We start from the raw sequence: 26,998 nt of genomic DNA, 5'->3' as shown, positions 1-26,998 counted from the left end.
GATACTATGATATTTGAGGGGGACCTCTAACCTGGGATTTTCTATCCAGCAAGTACAAGTGCTTCTGATATTGTTCTTGCAGGTTGAAGTGATTCAAATTGGGCTAGTCTTTCTTTGCCAGTCTGTCATCTCCTAGTTGTGAGCTCCTGTCAGAGTCTGGCAGGAGACAAAGGAGCTCTGGTGTTTCTTGTGCTCGTTTTGTGTGCAGTCAACCCATATTATGGGCAGGTTTTGGGCAGGTCGGCCAGTTTTGATGATGGGGGGGCTATTTATAGCTGCCCCCCTATCAGTCTTCTTCACTTCTGCTGCAGATTCCAGCACACACTCCTCCGTTCCCACTCCGACATTGTTGCTGCCATTATCTCTAGTCTGATCCGGTGCTCTCACTGACGCTTCGGGCTGCATGCAAGGACTGATCAGTCCACAGTTTTGTATTCAGCATTCATTACAGTCAGTGCAGATTTTCTTCCTTCATTTTCTGCTCTCTCTCTCTCTCTCTCTCTCTCTCTCTCTCTCTCTCTCTCTCCGTGTTTCTTCTTCCGTTGCGCACTCACATGGTATCATCGCCTAACTAAGAGCACGGAGGTTCACCATCAACTACAGCCTTCATCTACCTCTTCCAGCTTTTGGCGGTGCATCCAAGGCTGAAACACAGCCTTTTGTACTTGCGTTTGGTATTCAGCACCCCTGGAAGACTAGGCGATAGTCTACTTGGAGCCATCTCTTTGCATTTGCATCAAACGCAGCTGTTTTGCAATCGTCCTCATCATCAAGGGCAGAGGCGTCATCATCTGGAGCCAGGCGACAGTCTTCAAGGTGTCCACAACCTGTGTTTGTATCAAACGCAGCCTTTTCTGGCATCTGGAGTGGAGGCGTCCTTCTCTGGCAACCAGGCGACATCATCTTCCTTCTCTTCTGGCAGGCGACAACACTTCCTGTGTCTTTCAAGCATTGGCGGCTTCATTGTGACTGTTTGTTGCAAATTCTTTGGTGTTTGCAGATTTGGAAGATGTCTTACCAGTTTTCAAGCTTTCATGACTCAAAGGATGAACTTCTTTTTCATCATTCCTCTGAGCGGAGATGAGATTATCAGGAGTTTCAATGACGGGAGGAGTCTCCTCGTACCCGTCCTTCTTCAGTTCCATGCATCTCAGAGGGTTCCATCTACAGTGAAGGTTCCATCGGCGAAGACTGCTTCAGACTGTAGGGACTGGTGAGACACGGAGATCGAGGTAGACAAACCTTACGCGCAATGAGGGAGGCAGAGAGAGTGCAAGTGAGTAGAGTAGAGAGTGAACACGTTTTTCGGTACAATGACGAGTGTACCACTTTAGATTTTAGATAGATATATGTATGAAAGTACAATGTACTAAGGGTGTGTTCACATCCGTGCACATATAAAAGGCATGATGGCCCTTTATTCCCAACAACCTCCCACCTAAAGGCAATGTGCCTTAAGAGGAGAAAATAATCAGCTAAGCCTAAGTATGTACAAAGCTGAAATAAATATATCTATCCAGCTCCCATTATCTATCGGCAATGAGCAAACCGCTCTGCTGGAAGACCCTTCGTGAGAAGGTCTGCAGGATTATCATCTGTATGCACTTTGACAAGCTCAATGCTCTTGCTGTCAAGTACATCTCTAATGAAGTGATATTTCACCTGTATATGCTTTGTCTTTGCATGAAAAACAGGATCCCGTGCTAGCATAATAGCACTCTGACTATCACAATGGAGAACAGGTAACTCTTGATGCCAAGCTCTCCCACCAGACGTGAAAGCCATAAAGCCTCCTTGCATGCCTCAGTGGCAGCTACATACTCTACCTCTGTAGTAAACAATGCAATACACTTTTGTAGCCTGGAGATCCAAGAGACCGCTCCTCCTGTGAAAGTAAACACATCCCAGAAGTGGACTTCCCGCAGTCCGCATGACCAGCATAGTCTGCATCCGTAAAGCCAACAACAAATGCCTTCTGCTTTCCAAAGCAGATGCGCAACTCCTTTGTGCCTTTGAGGTATCTCATAATACCTTTCACTGCATCCCAATGCTTCTTGCCAGGGGTTGCCATGTATCTACTAACCACTCCCACTGCAAAAGCAATGTCAAGATGTGTAGCAATCATAGCATACATCAAACTGCCAACAACTGAAGCATATGGTATCTTGGCCATTTCAGCCTTCTCATCATCAGATGTAGGGCTGTCCTCTGCACTGAGTTTCACATATGGAGGCAATGGAACCCCAATTGTTTTCCCCCCCTCCATATTGAAACGCTGCAAAACCTTGGAGATATACTCCTCCTGAGATAGATAGGGTAAACCTTTAGATCTATCTCTGAGTATTCGCATGCCAAGAATGTGATTTGCATCACCCAGATTCTTCATGTCAAAGCTGCCATGAAGACTTTGCTTCAATGAATCCAAGGTATGAGTATCCCTGCCAGCAATCAGCATGTCATCAACATACAAAACCAAGATAATCAGGCTGCCATTTGCTGCCCTCTTGGTGTACAAGCAGTGATCCACTTGACTTTTATGAAAGCATTGGAACTGCATGAATGTATCAAACTTATGATACCATTCTCTTGGTGCTTGTTTCAGCCCATATAAACTCCTTTTGAGTTTACAAACCATTTGTTCTTTCCCTTGTTCAACAAACCCTTCAGGCTGCTGCATATATATGTTTTCATGCAGATCACCATGTAAAAACACAGTCTTTACATCCATCTGTATGAGCTCCATATCCTCAACTGCAACCAAGCCCAAAATGGTTCTCAATGTAGTCATCTTGACTACAGGAGAGAAAATCTCATCAAAATCAATTCCATGCTCCTGTTTATACCCCTTTGCAACCAATCTTGCTTTGTACTTTGGTGAGGAACCAAAAGTGACCTTCATTTTGTAAACCCATTTGCATGGAAGGGTTTTCTGCCCTTTAGGCAACTGCACCGAGTCCCAAGTGCCATTTTTGTCAAGGGATTCCATTTCTGACAGCATGGCTTTATACCATTTCTTGCTGTCATGTCTGTCCATTGCTTTCTTGAAGCAAGATGATTCACCACAGTCTGTCAGCATGACATACTCAGCCACATTAATTGCACCAGGAACAAATCTGTCAGGTTGTCTAGTAGCCCTAGACGATCTCCTAACCCAATGGTCATTGTTTGCTGGCTATTCCTGCAAATTTCCATTTTCAGCATGCTGTCCTGCCATTTCAGCCTGCAAATCAGCATTAACAGCTTGCTGTCCTGGGTGTTCCTGCACATGTAATGGCTCATTTTCATGGGCAATAGCTGGATGGTCATTTCCAACATCATTTCCTGCATTTACAGGTTCATTTACAGCAGGTATTTGCTGCTGTACAGCGGACACATTTTGCTGTCCAAAAGGTATTTCTTCCCGGAATACAACCCTATGGACCTCCTCAGTCTTTTCGGGCTGTTTGTGCATGAGATCTTCCCGGAAGATAACGTCATTGCTGCGTACTATTTTCCTTTTCTCGAGATCCCACAATTTATACCCCATTTCACCCTCGTCACCATATCCTAGGAAAATGCATTTACAAAACTTTGGCTCAAGTTTGCTGCGTTTTTCTTTACGAATGTGCACAAAAGCCTCACAGTCAAACACTTTTAGATGAGCATATGAAGGTGGCTTGCCCGACCACACTTCTTGGGAAACTCCCCCCCCCCCCAAAGACCTGTTTGGTGACCGACTAATCAAGTGAACAGCTGTCATAACAGCCTCTGCCCAAAAACCATGGGGTAATGCAACATGAGACAGCATCGTACAGACCTTATCCTGTATGGTCCAATTCATACGCTCTGCAACTCCATTTTGGGGTGGATTATGAGGGGCAGTGAGCTTCCTCTTTATCCCTTTGCTATCACAGAATGCCTAAAAGGCTTTGGACACATATCCCCCACCATTGTCAAAGCGAAGACACTTAAGTGTCTTATCTGCCTAATTTTCAGCCAATGCCAAGAATTTTTTAAACTTGTCAAGCATTTCATCCTTACTACAAATAGGGTAAACCCATACTTTCTGTGTAGCATCATCAACAAAGGTGATAAAATATTTCTTTCCCCCTAAAGATAATCCTGGCATTTGACATACATCTGAATGTACTAACTCTAAAGGAGAAGATTTCAAAGAAAAAGACTTTTTGTGAGAAGTCTGTGCATGTTTGCCATAAATACAATGATCACAATGCTCAAAATCGGCATAATGAAGACAAGGCAAGTAACCCAAACGAGAAAGCACTTTCATTTCTGTTTGACTCATGTGTCCCAACCGGCCATGCCACAAAGAAACACTTGGCTGCTCGGTCACGGCAACAACATGGTCACGCACATTAGATACATGAAGTGGATACAACGTATCACTCTTGCAACGTCTGGCAATAATCCTAGATCTCTTACAAATCTTTCATTTTCCATCACCAAAGGTAGTATAAAAACCATCATTACCTAGTTGCCCTGTGCTGATCAAGCTCTTCTTGAGTTGAGATACATGCCGTACATGCTGAAGTGTAAAGACAGAGCCGTGCTGAAACTGTAACTTCACACTGTCAATACCTGCAATCTCACATGCATAGTTGTCCCCAAGATGGACCATCATCATCTAGCTGCCCTGTACTTATCAAGCTCTTCTTGAGCTAAGGTACATGCCGTACATGCTGAAGTGTAAAGACAGAGCCATGCTGAAACTGTAACTGCACACTGCCAATACCTGCAATCTCACATGCATAGTTGTCCCCAAGATGGACAACACCATGTCGACCCCCTGTATATGCGGAAAACCACTCACGATAAGGGGTGACATGAAAAGAAGCACTTGAATCAAGAATCCAGGTATGTATGTCACCGTCTGTATCTGCAAGTAGAGCATGTGCACCAAAATGTAAAGAGACAAAGAGTACATCACTCCCACTATCACTGTCATAAGTGACTACATTCACCTCTTCAATTTTTACACTGCTTTTCTTAGGCTGACTGTCCTTCTTCTCTTCCTTGCAATCATCTGTCTTCTTACCTTTTCCTTTCTCTTTCTTCCATTTGTAGCAATCGCGTTTAAGTGCAAAGCAAGAAAGTAGCCTTAAATTCCTCATCAATCATGAACTTTAAGGCAACCAGCTGGCTGAAAATGGAGTTAAACTCACTCAAGTGAGTAGACATTGCTGTACCTTCTTTCATACGCAAATCCATAAGCTTTTTCAGCCAATACACTTTACTTGCAGCGCTCTTCTGTGCATACAGTTCTTCCAGTCTAGTCCATATAGCATATGCAGAATCCAAACCTTCAATGTTGAAGAGCAAGGCATCAGAAATTGATAGCTCTATGGTTGAGCGTGCAAGCTCATTCAACTCATCCCAATCGTCCTGATCCATGTCCATTGGCTTTGCCCCTTTAGTTTTGATCGGCTTTGCCTGCTTCTTTTATAACAGGATATTGTAGCACTGTTTTTGCCATACTACAAAATTATGTGCGTCTTCAAGCTTCTTTATATGCATCAAATTACTGCTGTCATTGCTGCCAGCCATGGTTTTCAGCTCAAAAGTGACCAAAAAACCAGTAAATGCAGGCCCAAATTGTCACCCAAGTGACCAAGGTACAAACAAGTACCAATCAGCAATAAATGACCACGCAGAAGTACAAATTTCAGATCTGTAATTCAGTTTTCAGAAGCACCAAACCAAGTGCTACAGCATTATCCAACTGATTACAGCTGTTCCAAAGGGCATATGCATCACATTACAAGAGAAATCCCAAAATTTCAGCTGCAATTTCTGTTGTACTTGTACCCACGGGCATAAAATTTGACATGAACAGTCAAAAGCCCCAAAATTTTGTGTTCAAAAGCATCAAACACACATCTGCATTTCCTCTGTCATGCATAGGGCTGTCCAATTTTGCCAAAATGAAGCAATTTCAGCAAAACCCCCAAATTTCACGGAGTGTTGGTGTCCAAATTGCGCGGAATTCAACCAACATGTACATAAAATGACCAAATGCTGCACAAATTTTGCCCAAATTGCAAAAGCACCAAATTGCACGGGGTCCAATGTGCCTCAATGTCGAGAAATTGGGTTAATTTCAGCCCAATTTGTGCATGTACATGAAAAGCCCCAAATGTCGGGGACAAAAATGTCACAAATTCCTGCAATTTTTGAGACAATTTTGCTTGTTCTGCATCAAATTTTCCAAATCTAGGAAAAGGCCCATATTTCTGGGCTAAATGTTGAGAAATTTCACTCAAATGAGCAAAATTTCAACAATTTTGGTGAAATCCCCAATTCAAATGCGCACAATGTCTGCAATTCCGACACAGATGCCTCAGTTTCTCACGAACAGTGCTCAGTCTGGCAAAGCCCCAGCTTTCTAGGCCAAAATTGCACAAAGTTGATGTTTTGTGCTTGCACACACGAACCCCGGTTAGAGGAAGGAGTTTGAGAAAAAAGATTTTTTGAAAAAAAAGTTTCGAATGACGGGTCCATTGACCCGTCAAGCCTCCCCGTCGCGCGCTCGCCCGCTAGTTCCATCACACGTTGCGCGCCCCGTCAGGTCTTCTTGCCCACTGGCTCCGTTACATGTTGCCTACTGCCCACTATCGCCCGTCAGTTGCAGTCGCCTAAGGGTGTGTTCACACCCGTACACATATAAAAGGCACGATGACCCTTTATTCCCAACACAAATATCCATATGTCTTCCTTGATTCCCTCGATACAGGTGCCCATACTCCCTTCCTTTCCAAAGAAAGACAAGTTGGATGGTTCCAACTTTTTCCTTTGGTCGTGCAAGGTGAAGTGCATCCTCGACACATTTGACCTATAGGAGCTAGTTTCTTCACCCATCGATCGTCCCCCGGTGGATCCTTCTGACGGGGCCTCTATGGACCGTGCAGCTGTTATCGGGTGGTGATAACTTTTTACAGTTGCTTTTCTTATTTACTTATATAAATATTTTATTTTTCTTTTCTTTTGTTGCTATTGCTTCTTACCTCCAGAGTTCTCTTGGAATAAGCCGGGATCTTTGCATGGCCAAAAGAGGCAGCCATTGGGACAAATTGGACTAATGGTTTGTCTAAGCCTTAGGACCGATTCCATATTGAATGGGCACTGAAGAATGGAATACCAATGGTTTGGGACTGTGTACTTAGCCACTAGAGATGGTGCCAAGGCAATGAGCCTGACCAAGACAGAAGATGCACATGTCAGAATGCTCATAGAATAAAAGTCACCGTAACTGAGCCACGTTACACTTTTTGATGTGGTCACAATGATAAAAGTTGCTCCGAACAACTTGAGGAATGTAGAGGTCACCATCCCTAAAATTTACGAAGTTACTATTTTTGAACCCCAAAAGCTAATCGCATCATTATCTTCATTTTTGCACGAGGATTAATTCTCTCGTCTGTGCCGAGATCAAATTTTGCACCGATCATGGAGAATTTTAGATCAAAAAGTTTAAACGGGAAAATTATTACATATATGCCATGTGGCACAAATTCCCAAAAGAGAGAGAGAGAAAGAAAGAAAGTTATATTAACGTCTTCTAAAGACCAAAACTGGCCTATGAGACAAACTGTGATACAACTGATGAGGTCCAGCTATCCAAAATAAAAGTGCTGAATGAAAAGCTAAAAACTGGAAACTGAAAATACGGTGCTGAGTGTGATAAGTGTCGTGTATGTGTATGTGCGTATGTAGCTCTGGTACTCCAGATAATGGCTACAAAAGGGGAACAAATGTTGGCTGTGATAGGGGAACAATTGTCGGCTGTGATAAAGTGGTGTGATGTGTATATGTAACAGATGCAGGGAGATATACTATCCTGGGATGTAGTAGCAGTCGTCGAAGTCGCTAATAGTAGGTGATCCCTCCTGGATACAGGATATGGTACATCGGCGGTGGAGAGAGAGAGAGAGAGAGAGAGAGAGCATTAAGAAAAACGTAATAGGCATAAGGAATAGATGGGAGAATAAAGTTTTGAGGAGCTGAGGGCAGATTGCTGCAAGAAAATTAACCATGGAGAGTACTTCTATGCCTTTGACTCAAGTACGAAGGTAGAGCTTGCTCCCTCTAATAAACTCTCTCTCAATTCTCAAAGGAAATGCCTCGCATGATGGGCTGATTCCATCCAAGGTACAATTCTATGTTTTCTCTGAAATTCTGCACATGAATCATGGAGTATTGGTCACAGAAAATGCAGGACATGCTGGACAGTAAGAACAATGAATTCAAAGATCTGCAGATTGTAATTCTGCACACAAATCATTGAGTTTTGGTCACATGCTGAACAGTAAGAACAGTGAATTCTAGACATGCTAGACAGTAAGAATGGTGAATTCAGAGATCTGCAAACTGCAATTCTGCATAGGAATTATTGAGTTTTGGTCACAGAAAATGCTTTCCTAAAAGGGATGTTGATCTAGACATGCTGTATTGTTCTTATGCAACTGGGATTTACTCAAAAGAGATGAAAACCAACTGTTCACAGGTTATGTATTTTGGAACATTATCATTTATGTAATTTTTCATCTTTTAATTAATAAAGAAATACTAAGAGGGGCGCCAGTCTTCAGGGCCAATCTGGTGTTAAGCGAGGGAGTGAGGTCTCTGCTTATGTGCGTGTGTAAAGACCACGTGTTAATTGAAGAAACTACCACTTTATGTGAGTCATAGACCGGTTACAGCAGCCTTGTGGGATCGGCTAAACTCACAAGCCTGTTTCTTTCTCTTTATGAGTCTTCATGACTCTGTTCTTGTTCATGTTCACAGGTTAGACCGCAGCAGAAGTGTGGAAGAAGCTTGCCTCTTTGTACCAACATAAGACGTTTGCTTACAAGATCTCTTTGGAGAAGAAATTGCAGATACTCAGTCTTTATGATTATTCTTCTATGAAGGAGAACATCACGAAGATGGAGGATATGAGAGATGAGCTTGCCTCTCTAGGTCGGGTGATCTCTTCCGAGGATATGGCGATGATTCTCGACTCAACTACCATCACCCCAATTCGATATCTTCTATACCAGCCTCATCACCTCAAGGACCCGCAAGACACTCTTATGGGAGGAGCTTTCCCCGCTTGTCTTGAAGCATGACGAGCATCTCAGAGAGGTGGGTGCCAGTGGCTCTTGCTCCACCAAGGCTTTTACTGCAGATACCGGTGGCGGGAAGAAGAAGCCGCCGCAAAAGAAGAAGGCTAAGGACAAGGAGGAGGACAACAAGAAGGAAGCAAAGGAGAAGAAGCCTAAGTGCCCACACTGTGGATAGGACACTCATCCTGAGGAGAAGTGTTGGCAAAAGTACCCTCATCTAAAGCCCAAGGAGAAGGACTCAAAGGCCGCCCCCGCAACGACAGAGTCTGCTTTTATACATGTCTTTGTTGAGGAGGATACCACCCTAGCTTCTACCACTAAGGAGAAGCCTTGGCTCATGGACAGCGGAGCATCTTCTCACATGACCTTCAGGAAGGATTGGCTTCAGGACATTCGTTTGAGAGGGGGCACTGTCACCATTGGTGACAACTCTACAGTTCCTATTCGAGGCGTAGGGACATTACCTATGTTCTCAAACAAGTGGTCTTCTTCCGCCAAAGTTCTTTATGTACCTGATTAGGGTTTTAACCTCTTGTCTGTGCATGGTCTTACTCAGATAGATACCCGAGTTATTTTTACCGAGGATGCAGTTACAATGGAGGATGCTTCTACAGGTGATGCTCTTTGAATAGGTACACAAGAGGGTGGACTTTACAAGCTCACAGCCTTAGATGTGAGGGCTTTCCTCGAGCTTGAGGTGCTTTGGCATGCTCTTTATGGGCATCTCCATCTTGATGTGATTCGGCGAGCTTCTCGAAGGAAGATGGTGGAGGGACTTCCAAATTTCCCTCCTCTTCACACTTTATGTCCCAGCTCCTTGAGGGGCAAGCAGCACAAGCAACCTCACCCACAGATTGCTTCCACGTGAGCTTCTTCACCACTCAAGTTGGTTCACACCAACCTTTGCGGATCTATGGGCACGGCCTCCCTCACGAAGACCAAGTATCTGAAGCTGATTGTGGACGACTTCAATCGTTATGTGTGGCCTTACTTCTTGGAGTACAAGAACAAGGCATACTCCTGTTTCTGTGAGTGGAAGGTGTTTGTGAGACACTAACTACTTCCAAAGTTTGTGGCGTTCGAGCTGATCATGGTGGCAACTTGACTTCCCACCTCTTTTCTCAGTTTTGTAGGGATCACGACATTCGGGTGGAGTATTCCCATCCGAATACACCATCGGAGAATGGTGTGGTGGAGCACGCGAATCAGACCATGGTAGAGACGGCCTTATCTATGCTAGAGCATGGGAGTCTTCCTCATACCCTTTGGGGTGAGGCGGTGGCTACAACGGTGTACATACGCTTCGGCATTGCAGGACATGACTCCTTATGAGGCTTTCTTTGGCAAGAAGCCTTCTGTGTCTCACTTTCCCATCTTTGGATGTGATGCTTTTGTCCATGTGGACAAGAAGAAGAGAAAAACAAAACTCGACTCTAAGCCGAGACAGCTTATCTTCGTGGGCTATAGCACGACCACGAAGGGATATCAGCTCTACGACCCGACGACACGGAAAATTGAGGTGAGTAGGGATGTGATCTTCGATGAGGCTGCGGCCTCCGAGGATCCGATTGATGGTTCTCTTCCAAGTGATTCTTCGTCATCCATTGATCCTCCCCCAGCTTCTCTCCCTTCTTTTCCTTCCAAATTCCCTCTTAGCCCCCCTTCTTCGTCATCAGCTCCTCCCCCTCCTCTTCCTTCTCCTTCAAGTACTTCCACCCCTTCCACCTCCCCTCAGGAATCTTCTAGGGATACACATGTTGGAAGCGATAGGGACACAACTCAAGCAGAAGTGGACAAGTGAGTGTGACGGCTTGAGAGAGTACGAGCAGAGTGAAAGTACAAGATGATAAGAGTGTACCAACAAATGTGTTGGTACACAAAGAATAAAATGTATTTGTACTTAGTGCACGTAAAGGGTGCGTTCACATGTACAATGTGCGTGTACTATACACGAAGGTTACCAGGCCCTTATATCCCAATAACCTTCCACTTAAAGGTCCGATATGAACCTCTAGCTAACCAACTCCCACTAGTCGAATGCAATGCTCGTGCTGAGCTTTGCTTAAACTTTTAGTGAAAACATTTGCAGGGTTATCTTGTGTTTTAATCCTGGTCAATGTGATTTGACCATCTTCCAAAATCTGCCTAATGAAGTGATATCGCACATCTATATGCTTTGTACGTGAATGATACATGGCATTCTTAGCCAGATACACAGCACCCTGACTATCACATCCCAAAACTACAATACCCATAGACATGCCGAGATCATCTGCAAGTCTGCTCAACCATACAACTTCTTTAGAAGCTTCACTAGCTGATATGTATGCAGCTTCAGTGGTACTCAGTGCAACAATGTTCTGCAACCTGGAACACCAAGAAATAGCCCCACCAACAACTGTAAAGACATGCCCACTGGTGGACCTACGAGCATCCAAGTCACTTGCCCAGTCTGCATCACAATAACCTTGCAAACTAAGTGCACCCTGCCTATAACAAATACTTTTTCTTTGTGTTCCCTTAAGGTATCAAAGAATGCACTTGGCAGCTTCCCAATGTGCTTTGCCAGGATTTGACATAAATCTGCTAACAACTCCCACTGCATGAGCAATGTCTGGACGACTAGCAACCATAGCATACATAAGAGAGCCACAAGCTGATGCATAAGAAACTCCCTTCATAGCATTTTCTTCCACGTCATCTTTCGGGCTATTGGCTTTGCTAAGCTTGAGATAAGGAGGTAAGGGTACCCCAAAAGGCTTAGCATCAGCCAAGTTAAATCTGTCCAGTACCTTTCCAATATACTTTTCTTGAGATAAAAACAGCAATTTCTGCATTCTATCTCTAGGAATCCTCATGCCCAAAATATGCTCTGCATTCCCCAAATCTTTCATGGAGAAAGTGTCAGAGTGCATTGTGGAAGCGTGGGACCAAGACTGAGCAAGAGAGAACGCAGAGAGAAGAGAGAGAAAGAGAGTGGAAAATGAAGATCTGCTGTATAAAGTGTGCTGTATACAAAGATATGCAGATATGTACATGGGCGCAGTGCGCGGGACTGCGTGTCTCCACCTCGACGATGCAACCTGCTGTTCACCTCGAAGTCCGCTGCAGTCTGCACGATCTCCAACCTGAAATCTGCAAACAGAGACACAATCTGCACGAATCTCCAGCCTGAAACCTGCGATCAGAGATAGGAGAAGCAGTGCTGGACATCGGCTATGAATAGCCAAAAATAGGCACCAGAAATAGGCAGGTCGGCTGCATTAAATGCAGCCGACTGGTGCAGTACAGTCGGACTGCCACGTGGCAATCCGACTGGCCAGACCAGAATCTAGCATCGCTAACACCCCCTCTCAGAGCCTGGGCGGGGCAGAAGCCTGAGGGATCTAGCAAGATTGTCCTCCATCTTGCAATACTCCACAGCTATGGTCTCATCCAGAAGCTTCTCTCTGATGAAGTGGTACTGGATCTCTATGTGCTTCGTCCGGGCATGGAAAACAGGATTCCGTGCCAAGGCAATGCAACTCTCATTGTCACATTGCACCAAAGTAGGAGGAGTCTGGGGGCAGCCAAGCTCCTCCAACAATCTCCGAAGCCACACAACCTCACATGCGGTGGAAGACGCAGCCCGATACTCTGCCTCAATAGACGAAAGGGTTACCGTGGGCTACTTCTTGCTACTCCATGAGATAACACCTGCACCTAAGGTAAAACAGTAACCTGTTGTAGACCACGTGTGGTCCACATCACCAGCCCAATCCGAGTCGCTCCAACCTGCAAGTACAAGATCTGAACCACCTGTGCCTGCTGGATAATGAATCCCTAAGTCAAATGTCCCCCTCAAATACCGAAGTATCTGCTGGGCAGCCTAGGCTGCCAATGCACCGTCTGAGGTTCACTCATGAACCCCGCCAAGAGACCAACAGCAAAACAAAGATCAACACAAGTGTTGAGGAGCCAAATCAAGAATCCAATCAACTGACGATAGCGGGAAGCATCCGCCATGGGAGAAGCTGAATGTGAAGTGGCCTTCCAGTTCGGATCCATAGGAGTAGAAATGGTCCGACAATCCTCCATCACAAAAGAAACCAAGAGCTCCTATACATATCTCTGCTAAGAGATGAAAATCCCCCCCTGAGACTAATAAATCTCATGGCCCAAGAAGAAATGAAGTAGACCCAAATCCGTCATCTCGAACGTCTGATGTAAAGCTGCCTTCATCTCTTTGAACTTCTGTGCATGATCACCTGTGACAATCAAATCATCAACATACAACACAAAAAGTACACAACCAACCTCGGAAGTGTGTGCATAAAGCTGCGGATCGGCCTTGGAACGCCGATATCCCAACTATGACTGAAGGAACGAATCAATCTTCTCGTTCCATGCACGCGGAGCCTACTTGAGGCCATACAAAGCCTTCTTTAACCTGTAGACTTTCCTATCTGAAGATCCAAAGCCAGGAGGCTGCTCGACATAGATCTCCTCCTTCAAATCACCATTGAGGAAGGCTGACTTCACATCCAACTGGTAGACAGGCCATCTCCTATGGCTAGCCAAGGCAAGAACAGCTCGAATAGTCGCCATACGAGCAGTGGAGGCAAAAGTATCATGACAATCAATCCCTGGGCGCTGTGCAAAACCTTTAGCAACAAGGCGAGCCTTGTGCTTGTCCAAAGAACCATCGCTAAGGTACTTGGTCTTGAAGACCCATTTGACGCCAATCACCTTCTTATTCAGGGGGCGAGGCACGAGTGACCAAGTGTCATTCCTCTCAATAGCCTCCAACTCGGCTTCCATAGCTTTCTTCCATGGTGTGGACTGTAAAGCCTCCTTCACGGAGGTGGGCTCTCGATCCTGCATAACACAGGTCATCAAACAATAGTTAGAGCAAACAAGCTCCATAGAATGTACCTGGTGCCTCCATGACCGCCGCAGACCATCCTGCGGTCCCCACTCCTCAGGGACCCCCTCGATCCCTGAATCACGGAGTGTGTCACGGGCCCAACGAGGAGGAAGCCGAATCTCTCCTCGTCTCTCTCCATCAGCTGAAGACTCTGGGATATCCACCGGTGGTAACTCCTCGGGGGTAACCGGTGGAACAGTAGACTCTGTATCGGAAACAAAATCAGAATCAAAAGGCGCGGACTCCAAAGGAACTGTCTCGGGAGCCCAACTCTCCCCTGGATCTCCAAGAACGGGATGCTCCTCACCCGCTGCTACGACCGGAACCTCCATGAACCGCACATCTCGACTGATGTACACATCCCGCTTGACGAGATCATACAAACGATAGCCTTGGGACTGAGAACTGTAGCCAACAAACACCTGTCTTCGGGAAGCTGCTTCAAATTTATCACGATGAGCTTTGGGAATGTGAACATAGGCATCACACCCAAAAACCCTAAAATAAGAAACATCGGGCTTAGTCCCGAAGTATGTCAGAGTGCAGCGGTGCGGAAGCGTAGGACTGAGAGAGAGAGAACGCAGAGAGAAAAAGGGAGAGAAAGAGAGTGTACAATGAAGATCTGCTGTATAAAGAATGCTGAATACAAAGATATACACGGGCGCAATGCGCTGGACTGCGTGTCTCCACCTCGACGATGCGACCTGCTGTCCACCTCGAAGTCTGCTGCAGTCTACACTGTCTGCTGTCTGAAATCTGTAAACAGAGACAGAAATCTGCACGGCACCGGTCTGTAATCTGCGACAGAGAAGAATGGGTAGACTGCTGAAGTCGTCGACAATAAATAGGCGAAAAACCACCTAGAACGGGGCGCCAGAAATAGGGCGCAGCCTGGTAAAAACGGCTGCAGGCAGTCGGACTGCCACGTGGCAGTCCGACTGCACAGTCCGACTGCAGCTGCTGGTCCGACTGCTGCTGCTGACTGTGCAGCTGCCTAAACAGGCTATGATCTCTAACACCCCCTCTCAGAGCCTGGACAGGGCAGAAGCCTGAGGGATCGGGAATGTTGCCGAAGTAGAGCCTGAGGAAGCGCCTTCGTAAACAAATCCGCAAGATTATCCTCCGTCTTGCAATACTCCACAGTGATGGTCTCATCCAGAAGCTTTTCTCGGATGAAGTGGTACTGGATCTCAATGTGCTTCGTCCGGGCATGAAAAACAGGATTCCTTGCCAAGGCAATGCAACTCTCATTGTCACATCGCAGCAATGTAGGACGAGTCTGGGGGCACCCAAGCTCCTCCAACAATCTCCGAAGCCACACAACCTCGCATGTGGTGGAAGATGCGGCCCGATACTCCGCCTCAGTAGACGAAAGGGCTACCGTGGGCTGCTTCTTGCTACTCCATGAAATAACACCTGCACCCAAAGTAAAGCAGTAACCTGTTGTAGACCGTCTGTGGTCCACGTCACCAGCCCAATCCGAGTCGCTCCAACCTGCAAGTACAAGATCTGACCCATCTGTCCCTGCGGGGTAATGAATCCCCAAATCAGACGTCCCCCTTAGATACCGAAGTATCCTCTGAGCAGCCTGCCAATGCACCGTCTTAGGTTCACTCATGAACCCTGCCAAGAGCCCAACAGCAAAACATAGATCAACCCTCGTGTTGAGAAGCCAAATCAAAGACCCTATCAACTGTCGATAGCGGGAAGCATCCACCAAAGGAGAAGCTGAATGGGAAGTGGCCTTCCAATTCGGATCCATAGGAGTAGAGAGGGCCCGACAATCTTCCATCTCAAAAGTCACCAAGAGCTCCTGTACATATCTCTGTTGGGAGAGAAAGATCCCCCTCTGAGACTGATAAATCTCATGGCCTAAAAAGAAATGGAGTAGCCCCAAATCCGTCATCTCGAACGTCCGATGTAAAGCTGACTTTGTCTCCTTGACCTGCTGTGCATCATCACCTGTGACAATCAAATCATCAACATATAATACAAACAGCACATAACCATCCTCGGAAGTGTGAACATACAGCTGCGGATCGGCCTTGGACCGCCGATAACCCAACTGAGTCTGGAGGAACGAATCAATCTTCTCGTTCCAAGCTCGCGAGGCCTGCTTGAGACCATACAGGGCCTTCTTCAACCTGTAGACTTTCCCATCTGAAGAACCAAAGCCAGGAGGCTACTCAACGTAGATCTCCTCCTTCAAATCACCATTCAGGAAGGCCGACTTCACATCCAGCTAATAAACAAGCCATCTCCTATGGCCAGTCAAAGCAAGAACAGCTCTAATGGTTGCCATACTAGCTGTAGGGGCAAAGGTGTCATGACAGTCAATCCCTGGGCGCTGGGCAAAACCCTTAGCAACAAGGCGAGCCTTCTGCTTATCCAAAGTACAATCACTGAGATATTTGGTCTTGAAGACCCACTTGACTCCAATCACCTTCTTCTTCGGGGGGCATGGCACAAGTAACCAAGTGCCATTCCTCTCAATAGCCTCCAACTCAGCTTCCATAGCTTTCTTCCATGGGGCGGACTGTAAAGCCTCCTTCACGGAGGTGGGCTCTCGATCCTGCATAACTCGGGACATCAAACAATAATTGGAGCAAACAAGCTCCGAAGAATGCGCCTGGTGCCTCCGTGACCGCCGCGGACCATCCTGCGGTCCCCACTCCTCAGGAACCCCCTCGATCCCTGAATCACGGAGTGTGTCACGGGCCTAGCGAGGAGGAGGTCGAACCTCCCCTCGTCGTTCTCCATCAGTAGAAGACTCTGGAATGTCCACCGGTGGTAACTCCTCAGAAGGATCCGGTGGAACAGTAGACTCTGTGTCAGAAACAGAATCATAATCAAACGGCACAGGCTCCAATGGAACTGTAGAAGGAGCCAAACTCTCCCCTGGATCTCCAAGAACGGGATGCTCCTCACCCGTTGAAGAAGCCGGAACCTCCACAAACCGCACATCACGGCTAGTATATACATCCCGCTTGACGGGATCATATAGTCGGTAGCCTTGGGACTGAGAGCTATAGCCAACAAATACCTGTTTTCGGGAAGCCGCTTCAAATTTGTCACGGTGAGCCTTGGGAATGTGAACATAGGCATCACACCCAAAGACCCGAAAGTAAGAAACATCTGGCTGCGTCCCAGAATAAGCCTCAAATGGAGTCATCCCTTCCACGGCCGAAGTAGGGGATCGATTAAGAATGTGGACTGCAGTAGCCACAGCCTCGGCCCACAGAACCTGAGGGGTCTGTCGGTGCTCCATCATGGTGCGCGCCATCTCGATCACACTGCGGTTCTTCCGTTCTAGAATACCATTTTCTTGAGGAGTATTGGTATTGGCAAACTCCTGGTGAATTCCTCTATCTGCACAAAACCGAGCAAATTCATTAGACACAAATTCACCTCCCTTGTCGGATTGCAAGGTCTTCAACTTCCGGCCTGATCGGTTCTCCTCAAAGAGAAGCCAATCCTTGAAGTGCGAGAAAGCTTCTGATTTTAGTGTCAAAAAATAGGCCCATGTCATCCTGCTATAGTCATCCACGATCAGCATGAAGTACGAGCTCCCACGCAGGGACTCATTCCTCATAGGGCCACATAGATCCGTAGATACTAGCTCCATCGGTGAAGTAGACCGCCGCGAAGCTGTGTGGGGAATGGCATCCCGATGTTGCTTCCCCCGTATGCAGGAGACACATGGATGCTGGCTCACCACTATATCCGGCAACCCTCGAACAAGCTGTCCACGTGACGCCTTCCGAAGATAGTCATAGTTCAGGTGACCACACCGAGCATGCCATAATTCAGACTGTGACTGTGAGGTAAGAAGAAGAGAAGAGAGGGCAGTGGAAGACTTCAGTTTGTAAATGCCGTTCCCTCGAACAAGCTGTCCACGTGACGCCTTCCGAAGATAGTCATAGTTCAGGTGACCAAACCGAGCATGCCATAATTCAAACTGTGACTGTGAGGTAAGAAGAAGAGAAGAGAGGGCAGTGGAAGACTTCAGTTTGTAAATGCCGTTCTCCTCATATCCAGATGATAGAACCTTCCTCGATTCACGATCAAGGACTCGCACAGTAGAACTGTCAAATTCCACCAAAAGACCAAGGGAGCAAATCTTATGAACTGAAAGGAGATGGTACCCTAATCCTGGTACATGCAAAACCTCTGAGGTATGGGTGCCACCTCGTCCATCCGGAATAAGCTGCATCTTACCCCGACCTGCAATAGAAACTGAAGAGCTGTCTCCAATAAGAACCTGCCCACGCGAAGGTCGCAGCTGGGCAACACCATCTGATGAAGGAGTCATGTGCCGTGAGGCACCACTATCAATAATCCACTCTCGAGATTGGGGAGCCGCCATCGCAGCATCAGAAGCATTCGGTGAAGCGTCCTCAATGACAACTAAATGTAGAAATGCAGCTGATGAGGGTGCAGCCACCACTCCAGAATCCTTGGTTTCCTTCTTCTTGGTGTCCTTCGAGTCTTTGTCAGGGCAATCCTTCTTCCAATGGCCAGTCTTTCCACAAATATGGCATGTGGAGTCTTTGTCCTTGTCCTTCTCCTTGTCCTTCTTGGACTTGTTATCCCCCTTCTTCTTCTTTTGGTCCTTCCCCTTCTTCTAAGAGGCTTGACCTGTCAACGCCTCCGTCTTGGAAGCATTCTGTCCCTTTAACTGTTCCTCTTGGTCCAAGACCATAGGAACCAACTCTTCCCACCGAAGAGTAGACTCTCGCCCCGAAGCAATAAGGGCAGAGTAAAATGTACCGAATCGTGGCGGCAACTGGGACAAGAGTGTGATCGCCATGTCTTCGGAGGAAATTGGCTTCCCCGCATTCTGAACCTGCATCTGTAGCTGCCTTAGCTTGTTAATGTGTTCCCTTAGCGAAAAAGACTTATTGACGGACAAGGTCCGCATCTGTACCTCCAAAGAAACCCTCTTCATCAGGGTCATCCGATTGTACATTTGATCAAGCTCCAGCCATATCTCACGAGCCACCGTCAAGTGCTCGATGTGAGCGATCACGGCTGTAGTGCATGATAGAAAGAGAAAGGATCGAATCCTGGCATTCAGTTTGTCCCAATGAGACTGGGCCCTGGCCAACTCTGCACGAGCATCGGAAGAGAGTTTGGACTCATGTCTTACCGAAGGCCGGTCAATATCTTCCTGTACCAACTCCGCCAAATCATAGGACTCAAGAATGGCCAACATCATAACGCGCCAAATGCGGTAGTTATCGCCGTCGAGCTTCTGATCTGTAGGAAGAGCTGGTAAGACAGGCACCTTCCGGTCCATAATCGCCTGGAACTCCAAGTCCATCTCTGTAGACATCTTCACCTGCAATGCCTTCTCAAACGCAAAAGCAGCCCCCTCTGACTGAGTAAACTCAGCCTGCTAAGGCTCTTCCGCGTCCCGAAGCTTCTTCACCCGCCGGAGGCGATGAAAAAGCAAAACCTGCACTTTTAGGTTGAAAACTCAAACTTCCTCCGTGTCAAACAGCAGTAAACAGCAGCAAATCCACCACCTGTACTCCTTTCCTGTGCGCCCACACTCGTTTCAGCCTTGTTCCAAGGCGCAGCCCTCCTGTCTGCCCTTAAACGCAAAAAACGCAAATTTGTGTCGCGATGGAAACTCCTTTTCAGGTTGATTCTGCGCTCAGTCAGCCCTCAAACACTGCTTTGATACCATGTCAGAGTGCAACGGTGCGGAAGCGTAGGACTGAGAGAGAGAGAACGCAGAGAGAAAAAGGGAGAGAAAGAGACAGTGTACAATGAAGATCTGCTGTATAAAGAATGCTGAATACAAAGATATACACGGGCGCAGTGCGCTGGACTGCGTGTCTCCACCTCGACGATGCGACCTGCTGTCCACCTCGAAGTCTGCTGCAGTCTGCACTGTCTGCTGTCTGAAATCTGTAAACAGAGACAGAAATCTGCACGGCACCGGTCTGTAATCTGCAACAGAGAAGAATGGGTAGACTGCTGAAGTCGTCGACAATAAATAGGCGAAAAACCACCTAGAACGGGGCGCCAGAAATAGGGCGCAGCCTGGTAAAAACGGTTGCAGGCAGTCGGACTGCCACGTGGCAGTCCGACTGCACAGTCCGACTGCAGCTGCTGGTCCGACTGCTGCTGCTGACTGTGCAGCTGCCTAAACAGGCTATGATCTCTAACAAAGTAAGCCTCAAAAGGTGTCATCCCATCAACGGCCAAAGTGGGGGAACGGTTAAGGATGTGGACTGCAGTAGCCACAGCCTCGGCCCACAGAAACTGAGGTGTCTGTAGGTGCTCCATCATGGTGCGCGCCATCTCGATCACACTTCGGTTCTTCCGTTCAAGAATGCCATTTTCTTGAGGAGTGTTGGTATTAGCAAACTCCTGGTGAATCCCTTTATCTGCACAGAAACGAGCAAACTCATTAGAAACAAATTCACCACCCTTGTCGGATCGCAAGGTCTTCAATCGCCGGCCCTATCGGTTCTCCTTAAAGAGAAGCCAACCCTTGAAGTGGGAGAAAGCCTCCGACTTCAATGCCAAGAAATAGGCCCAAGTCATCCTGCTATAGTCATCTACGATCAACATGAAGTACGAGCTCCCTCTCAAGGACTCGTTCCTCATAGGGCCACAAAGATCCGTAGATACAAGCTCCATCGGGGAAGAAGACCGCCGCGAAGCTTTGTTGGGAATCACATCCCTATGTTGTTTCCCACGAATGCACGAGACGCATGGCTGCTGGCTCACCACTATGTCCGGCAACCCTCGAACAAGCTGTCCACGTGACGCCCTCCGAAGATAATCATAGTTGAGGTGACCAAACCGAGCATGCCATAGTTCTGATTGTGTCTAAGAGGTAAAAAGAAGAGTAGGGAGGGCGGTAGAAGACGTCAATTTGTAGATGCCGTTCTCATATCCTGATGAGAGAACCTTCCTTGACCCACGATCAAGGACTCGCACCGCATCACTGTCAAACTCCACCAAAAGTCCAAGGGAACAAATCTTATGAACCGAAAGTAGATGATACCCTAAACCTGGCACATGCAAGACCTCTGAGATATGGGTACCACCATGTCCATCTAAAATAACCTGCATCTCATCCCGTCCTGCAATAGACACCGAAGAGCTATCTCCAATGAGAATCTGCCCACGCAAAGGTCGCAACTGGGCAACACCAACTGATGAAGGAGTCGTGTGCCAGGAGGCACCACTGTCAATGATCCACTCTCGAGCCTGGGGAGCTGTCATCGCAGCATCAGAAGCATTCCGTGTAGAATCCTCAATGACAGCTAGATGAAGAAACGCAATTGATGAGGGTGCAGCCACCGCTCCAGAATCCTTCGTGTCCTTGTTGGTGTCCTTCTTGTCTTTGTCAGGGCAATCCTTCTTCCAATGGCCAGTCTTTCTACAAATATGACATGTGGATTCTTTGTCCTTGTCCTTCTTTGACTTGTTGTCCTCCTTCTTCTTCTTTTGGTCCTTTCCCTTCTTCTGAGAGGCTTGACCTGTCAAGGCTTCTGACTTGGAAGCATGCTGTCCCTTCAGTTGTTCTTCTTGGTCCAAGACCATAGGAACCAACTCTTCCCACCGAAGAGTAGACTCACGCCCCGAAGCAATAAGGGCGGAGTAGAAAGCACCGAATCGTGGCAACAACTGGGACAAAAGTGTGATCACCATGCCTTCAGAGGAAATCAGCTTCCCCGCATTCTGAACCTGCATCTGAAGCTGTCTAAGCTTGTTGATGTGCTCCCGTAACAAAGAAGACTTGTTCACGAACAAGGTCCGCATTTGCACCTCCAAAGAAACCCGCTTCATAAGGGTCATCCGGTTATACATCTGATCAAGCTCCAGCCATATCTCCCGAGCCACCGTCAAGTGCTCGATGTGGGCTATCACGACTGTAGTACAAGACAGAAAAATAAAAGAACGAATCCGGGCATTCAGTTTGTCCCAGTGAGACTGTGCCTTGGCCAACTCCGCACGAGCATCGGAAGAGAATTTGGACTCATCTCTCACCGAGGGCCAGTCGATCTCCTCCTGTACAAGCTCCGCCAAATCGTAGGACTCAAGGATGGCCAACATCATCACGCGCCAAATGCGGTAATTGTCGCCATCGAGCTTTTGATCTGTGGGAAGAGCCGGTAAGACAGGCACCTTCCGGTCCATGATCGTCTAGAACTCCAAGTCAATCTCTGTAGACATCTTCACCTGTAATGCCTTCACAAACGCAAAAGCAGCCCCCTCTGACTGTGAAAACGCAGCCTGCTAGGGCTCTTTCTTCCAAATCCCGTACCTTCTTCACCCGCCGGAGGCGATGAAAAAAAAACAAAACCTGCACTTGAAAGCTAAAAACTCAGTCTTTCTCCTCTTCAAACAGCAACAAACAGCAGCAAATCCACCAACTGGACTCCTTTCCCGCGCGCCTATACTTGCTTCAGCCTTGTTCCGAGGCGTAGCCCTCCCGCTCACCCTCAAACGCTGGAAACGCAGCCTTGTGTAGCAATGGAAACTCCTCTTCAGGTTGGTTCTTCACTCAGTCAGCACTTCTAGACTGCTCTGATACCATGTCAGAGTGCAGCGATGCGGAAGCGTGGGACCAAGACTAAGAGAGAGAGAACGCAGAGAGAAGAGAGAAAGAGACAGTGGAAGATGAAGATCTGCTGTATAAAGTCTGCTGTATACAAAGATATGCAGATATGTACACAAGCGCAGTGCGCGGGACTGCGTGTCTCCACCTCGACGATGCAACCTGCTGTTCACCTTGAAGTCCGCTGCAGTCTGCACGATCTCCAACCTGAAATCTGCAAACAGAGACGCAATCTGCACAATCTCCAGCCTGAAACCTGTGATCAGAGATAGGAGAAGCAGTGCTAGACATTGGCTATAAATAGCCAAAAATAGGCGCCAGAAATAGGCAGGTCGGCTGTATTAAATGCAGCCAACTGGTGCAGTACAGTTGGACTGCCACGTGGCAGTCTTACTGGTCAGTCCGACTGGCCAGACCAGAATCTGACATCGCTAACAAAAAGCTAATTTCAGCTGATTTTTGAGAGCATCCAAGTTAGTCTTTCTTTTCCCAGCTAGTAACATATCATCCACATACAAAACAAGTGCAGAAGACATGGTAGCTGAGTTAAAAGAATCATGGAGATCCAAAGAGATGATCCTACCAAGGGAAGAAAGCTCATCCCTCATGTCCTCCAACTTGTTGATGTGACCCTTTATGAAAGGAGAGTCATCAAAAGCAAGCATCCATAATTTTTTCTCAAGAGTAATCTGGTGAACAAATGTCTTCTAATGGTACAAAGAAGACAAGCTTTGTCCACATGTTCACTACTTGTCACAACCTGTGCACATGGACTAGGACAAATTCATGTAAGCTCATAAAAAGGAAAGACCAAGCTCTTGAGTTGAGTAGATAACATAGAGCAGCTTGGTCCATAGATGAACCAACGCGAGATCCTCCACTAGATGGGGAACTGGGATGGCAATGAAGTCCCAAGGATCAAAGGTGTCCAATATACACTCCACCTTGTAGGACCAAAGGGAGTAATTAGACCCATCAAGCCAATCCTCTTTGGGTAAGGAAGGTAATATGGGCACTTGAAAAGGGGGTGCCATCATGGCAATATGTGGGCCGACAGTACAAGCCTTGCGAGACATATGAAGAGAAGTAATAGGGGAGAACGGGGCTCTGATCTTCTCGACCTAACAAAGGGAGAACGAGGCCCTGAAGGTTGATCTTCGTGCTGATCTTCACAATGAGCTAATTGGCTACTAGTAAGACTGCCGATCAAGAGAAGAAGGAAGAAGCTCCTCTTTAGAATCAGTAAAACGAATTGAACCGCTAATAATCTATCTCTATAAACCTGCAAAACACACTAGGAAAATGTGTGTTTTAGTAAAAGGTACCTCACAATCAGACCTTCAAGCTTTAGGACCAAAGTATCTCATGTACAAAAAATACATGGCCCAAATATTTATGCTAGACTCTTTCTAATCAACCACATGGAATGGTTACAAACACACAATATTTGTGTCATTTGAGTGTTTCACAACTAAAGCAAGTGGCATAATCCAGCCGATAGCAATCTATCTATTTCTTTCATGTAATCAATATTGAATACAATATACATGAACTCGAACTTGAATCCAAAGGTTGTGGTACTTTCACTTGTAGTATCATAACTAAACCTGGCAAGCTAAAGTTAAAATTGCATGTGGAGCCACTATTTGCTTCAAAATGTAGCATCATGGGACAAAGTCCCACACTGCACAACAGTTGTCACCACCAAGGAAACCCAAAGCCTCATCAGTGTGACTGAGGCCTATTCACTCATAGCGTGAAAATATGATTGAATATCTGCATAAAACTAATAAGTAAAGGACCTTTGCGAGATGAAAAGTTTGTTAAAAAGAGATTATAAATACAACTATAGGCAGACCGTTATTGAATGAGAGATCGTTGACTTGTTCACTATATACTTACCACATCATGGGTTCTTTTGAATATTGCAGCACTAAGCGGCACAATAGAAAACCTGAAAAGAAAACCAAACTGAAAATCAGTACCACTCTAATGAAATAAGACCTTATAGCATGCTAATTGAACTGAGAATTATAGTGCTGGAAGATTCAGGGGCAAAAGAAGCAAACACTCGTACATTCCTCTACCTCCAAGATGGGCTACTTGTGCCGGGTCTTTCCATTCATCATACCTGCATGTTGTGGCATATTGTGTTGAGACATCTGGTGGAATAGAACTAGTAGATCATAAAAGCATATGGCTCTAGCTTTACTGCCTTAGGAACAGAAAACTCACAAAAAAGGAAATAGACAGTATCACTAATCAGCATTACTAAGAGTGTACAAATGAAGCCAGAAGCAATTGGGTTTAATATATTTTGCAATCGAATTGCCATCACTGGTAACCAAGAAGAGAGAAACTCACTAATCGGCATCACTACGACCGTATTCATCAGCATTGCTAAGACTGTATTAACAGTAATAGTCGATTCATCCAATCCAATCACTATTATTTGGATTTAACAGAATGAATGGGTGAGAAGGTTCCCATTTTCAAGTTGAAAGGGTCGAGAGAGCTTACACCCATCCATAGCGGCAATCGAATACCAGTTGCTTGGGAGGGGCTGGCTTCTCAGACACAAGCTGGGTTCGCTCCAGTGCAGACATGGTTTTGGGCAGACCTTAATTGACCCAAAATCATCTACTACCTTAAAACCTTTATAACCTACCCTACATATAATGCTTGGGACTTAGCTGATCTTCCGAACCTCCATCCATTTATTTATTTATTCCACAAGGTTGAAGGTTCGCTAAAGAGCAAAAAAAGTAAGAAGTGCTGGCCATGGGTAGCAAAAGCACAAGAAAGATAATGCATGTGCAAAGGCTAAAGTCCAAAAAGTACCAAAAACCAAAAGCAACTCTTGAATGGACATTACCTGCATCTACGTGGTAAAAATCAATGTGGATGTGGAGAGTGAAAGCGCATTCCCAAAGTGCAAAAAATCCGAAAATGGCGCAAAGGCATCAGCATCGTAGGACAAATCCAGAAATGAAATTCGATACTTAAGAAACTCGAGTATTTATTATAAAGCCGTCCTCAAGCATTGGGCTCACTTCACTGTGATTTGTGATTTAAACATTGCATGCATGTGTGTGGAACCATGTAAGAGCTGCATTAATGGACCAAAAACCCAAAGGTTGCAAGTGATGAGATGACCAGGCATGGTACCAAGAGTAAGAGGTTGTCCAAATGTAAAAAAGCCCAACCATATTTAAGGTGAGAAAAAATGAAATGAAGTCATTCTTGTGATTGCAAATTAGAACATGGCTTATCTTTCTTCGTCTTCCACCTTTTCTATGCTTCAAATTGTGAACTCTCTATTGACAGAGACAGCTACCATTGCCTAGATTAATTAAGGGGAGAGGGTAGCCCTTTGTTTCATTTATTTGAAGGCTCATTCATCTTTCTTGCTTCTTTCTATTGCTTCTTGTGAGTAGTCAAAGTGAGAGAAAGAAAAGGAGAGAGGTGCTAATAGAGAGAGAGAGAGAGAGAGAGAGAGAGAACAATATCACTTTAACTTGATCAAACAAGCAGAGAAAATAAATTTCTTGTGCACGAGGAATGTGACTTTGAGAAGCATGGAGCCATGAAGAGGAGTGACCACCAAAATCAGTAGAGTTGTGGAGCTCATCAATGGCTTCTAGACTACAATAAGTGAGTTTCCATTGCCCGTCTATCTTCGTTCGATAGCCAAGCTTGAAAGAAGAGTAAGCTTATTTCATTAGGTAACGTTAGAGAAAAAAAGAGTAGCTTCTTTGATTAGGTAGAGGATACTCATGGTATGAGAGGCAGCGATTATTCAAAGGATTGAGAGTGCATGAAGCAACACACATTCATCTGTCTAAGCCCAACACACTCATAGTCATAAGCTAAATTTTAGTTCCATTGCTATGGCTTAATGGAATCCCGATCAATAAATTATCTTTGCCATTAACAAGTGGAATATGCCACGTATTAATGAGATGGAGCTTGTCATCAAGATATGCATAATGGCGAAACCTTGTACAACATAGTATAGGAGGCCATACTAGAATGTAACCGATTCATGATTGGTAGAAGGTTAGAGGAGAGGAGTTTGACGGTTGACATTGAAATTAAATTAGAGTTTTTTTATTTCAATTCTAAAACTACCAAAAATAGAAACACTCAGTTGCATATGAATGATTGGATGCAATGTGCTCAAGTGACTAGGTAAGAGGAATGAAATCTTCTAGATCATAAATTTGATGCACATCAATAAATTTCTTGATTGTTGTTGAAAAACTATTAGATTTTCTGATCTCTAGTTAGTTTTGAGTAATAGATAACATGGTCATAGCATTGGGGGATAAGTAGCTTGAAGATTGGATCACTATTAAGTCATTGGTAGCACTAATTAATATCATAATGAAAGATCTTATACACATG

At 45.9% G+C, this 26,998-nt stretch overlaps 1 protein-coding gene across 5 annotated transcripts in view; it reads right to left on the bottom strand.

Annotated features, from left to right (window-relative positions):
* The window catches only part of LOC148018707 (retrovirus-related Pol polyprotein from transposon TNT 1-94), a 46,587-nt gene extending 21,216 nt beyond the window's left edge, over positions 1–25,371 (bottom strand). The window contains exons 1-4 of one of the 5 annotated variants that reach the window (XM_087701079.1): positions 25,112–25,140; positions 24,669–24,722; positions 24,494–24,545; positions 20,527–24,367 (exon numbers count right to left, since the gene is read on the bottom strand). In XM_087701079.1, coding sequence (XP_087557205.1) covers positions 20,854–22,170 — 1,317 coding nt within the window. In that variant the 5' untranslated portion in view covers positions 22,171–24,367; positions 24,494–24,545; positions 24,669–24,722; positions 25,112–25,140 and the 3' untranslated portion in view covers positions 20,527–20,853. Of the gene's footprint in view, positions 1–20,526; positions 24,368–24,493; positions 24,546–24,668; positions 24,723–25,111 lie in introns of those variants that run through there. The other 4 variants (XM_087701080.1, XM_087701083.1, XM_087701082.1 and 1 more) reach the window with 4 other exon arrangements.
* Positions 25,372–26,998: the final 1,627 nt, after the last annotated feature.

This window comes from Lygodium microphyllum, chromosome 20, assembly GCF_053477565.2.
Source record: "Lygodium microphyllum isolate KBCC chromosome 20, Lygodium_microphyllum_v1.1.10, whole genome shotgun sequence".
Classification (NCBI taxonomy): Eukaryota; Viridiplantae; Streptophyta; class Polypodiopsida; order Schizaeales; family Lygodiaceae; genus Lygodium; species Lygodium microphyllum.
This window is presented reverse-complemented; position numbering and strand designations above follow the sequence as displayed.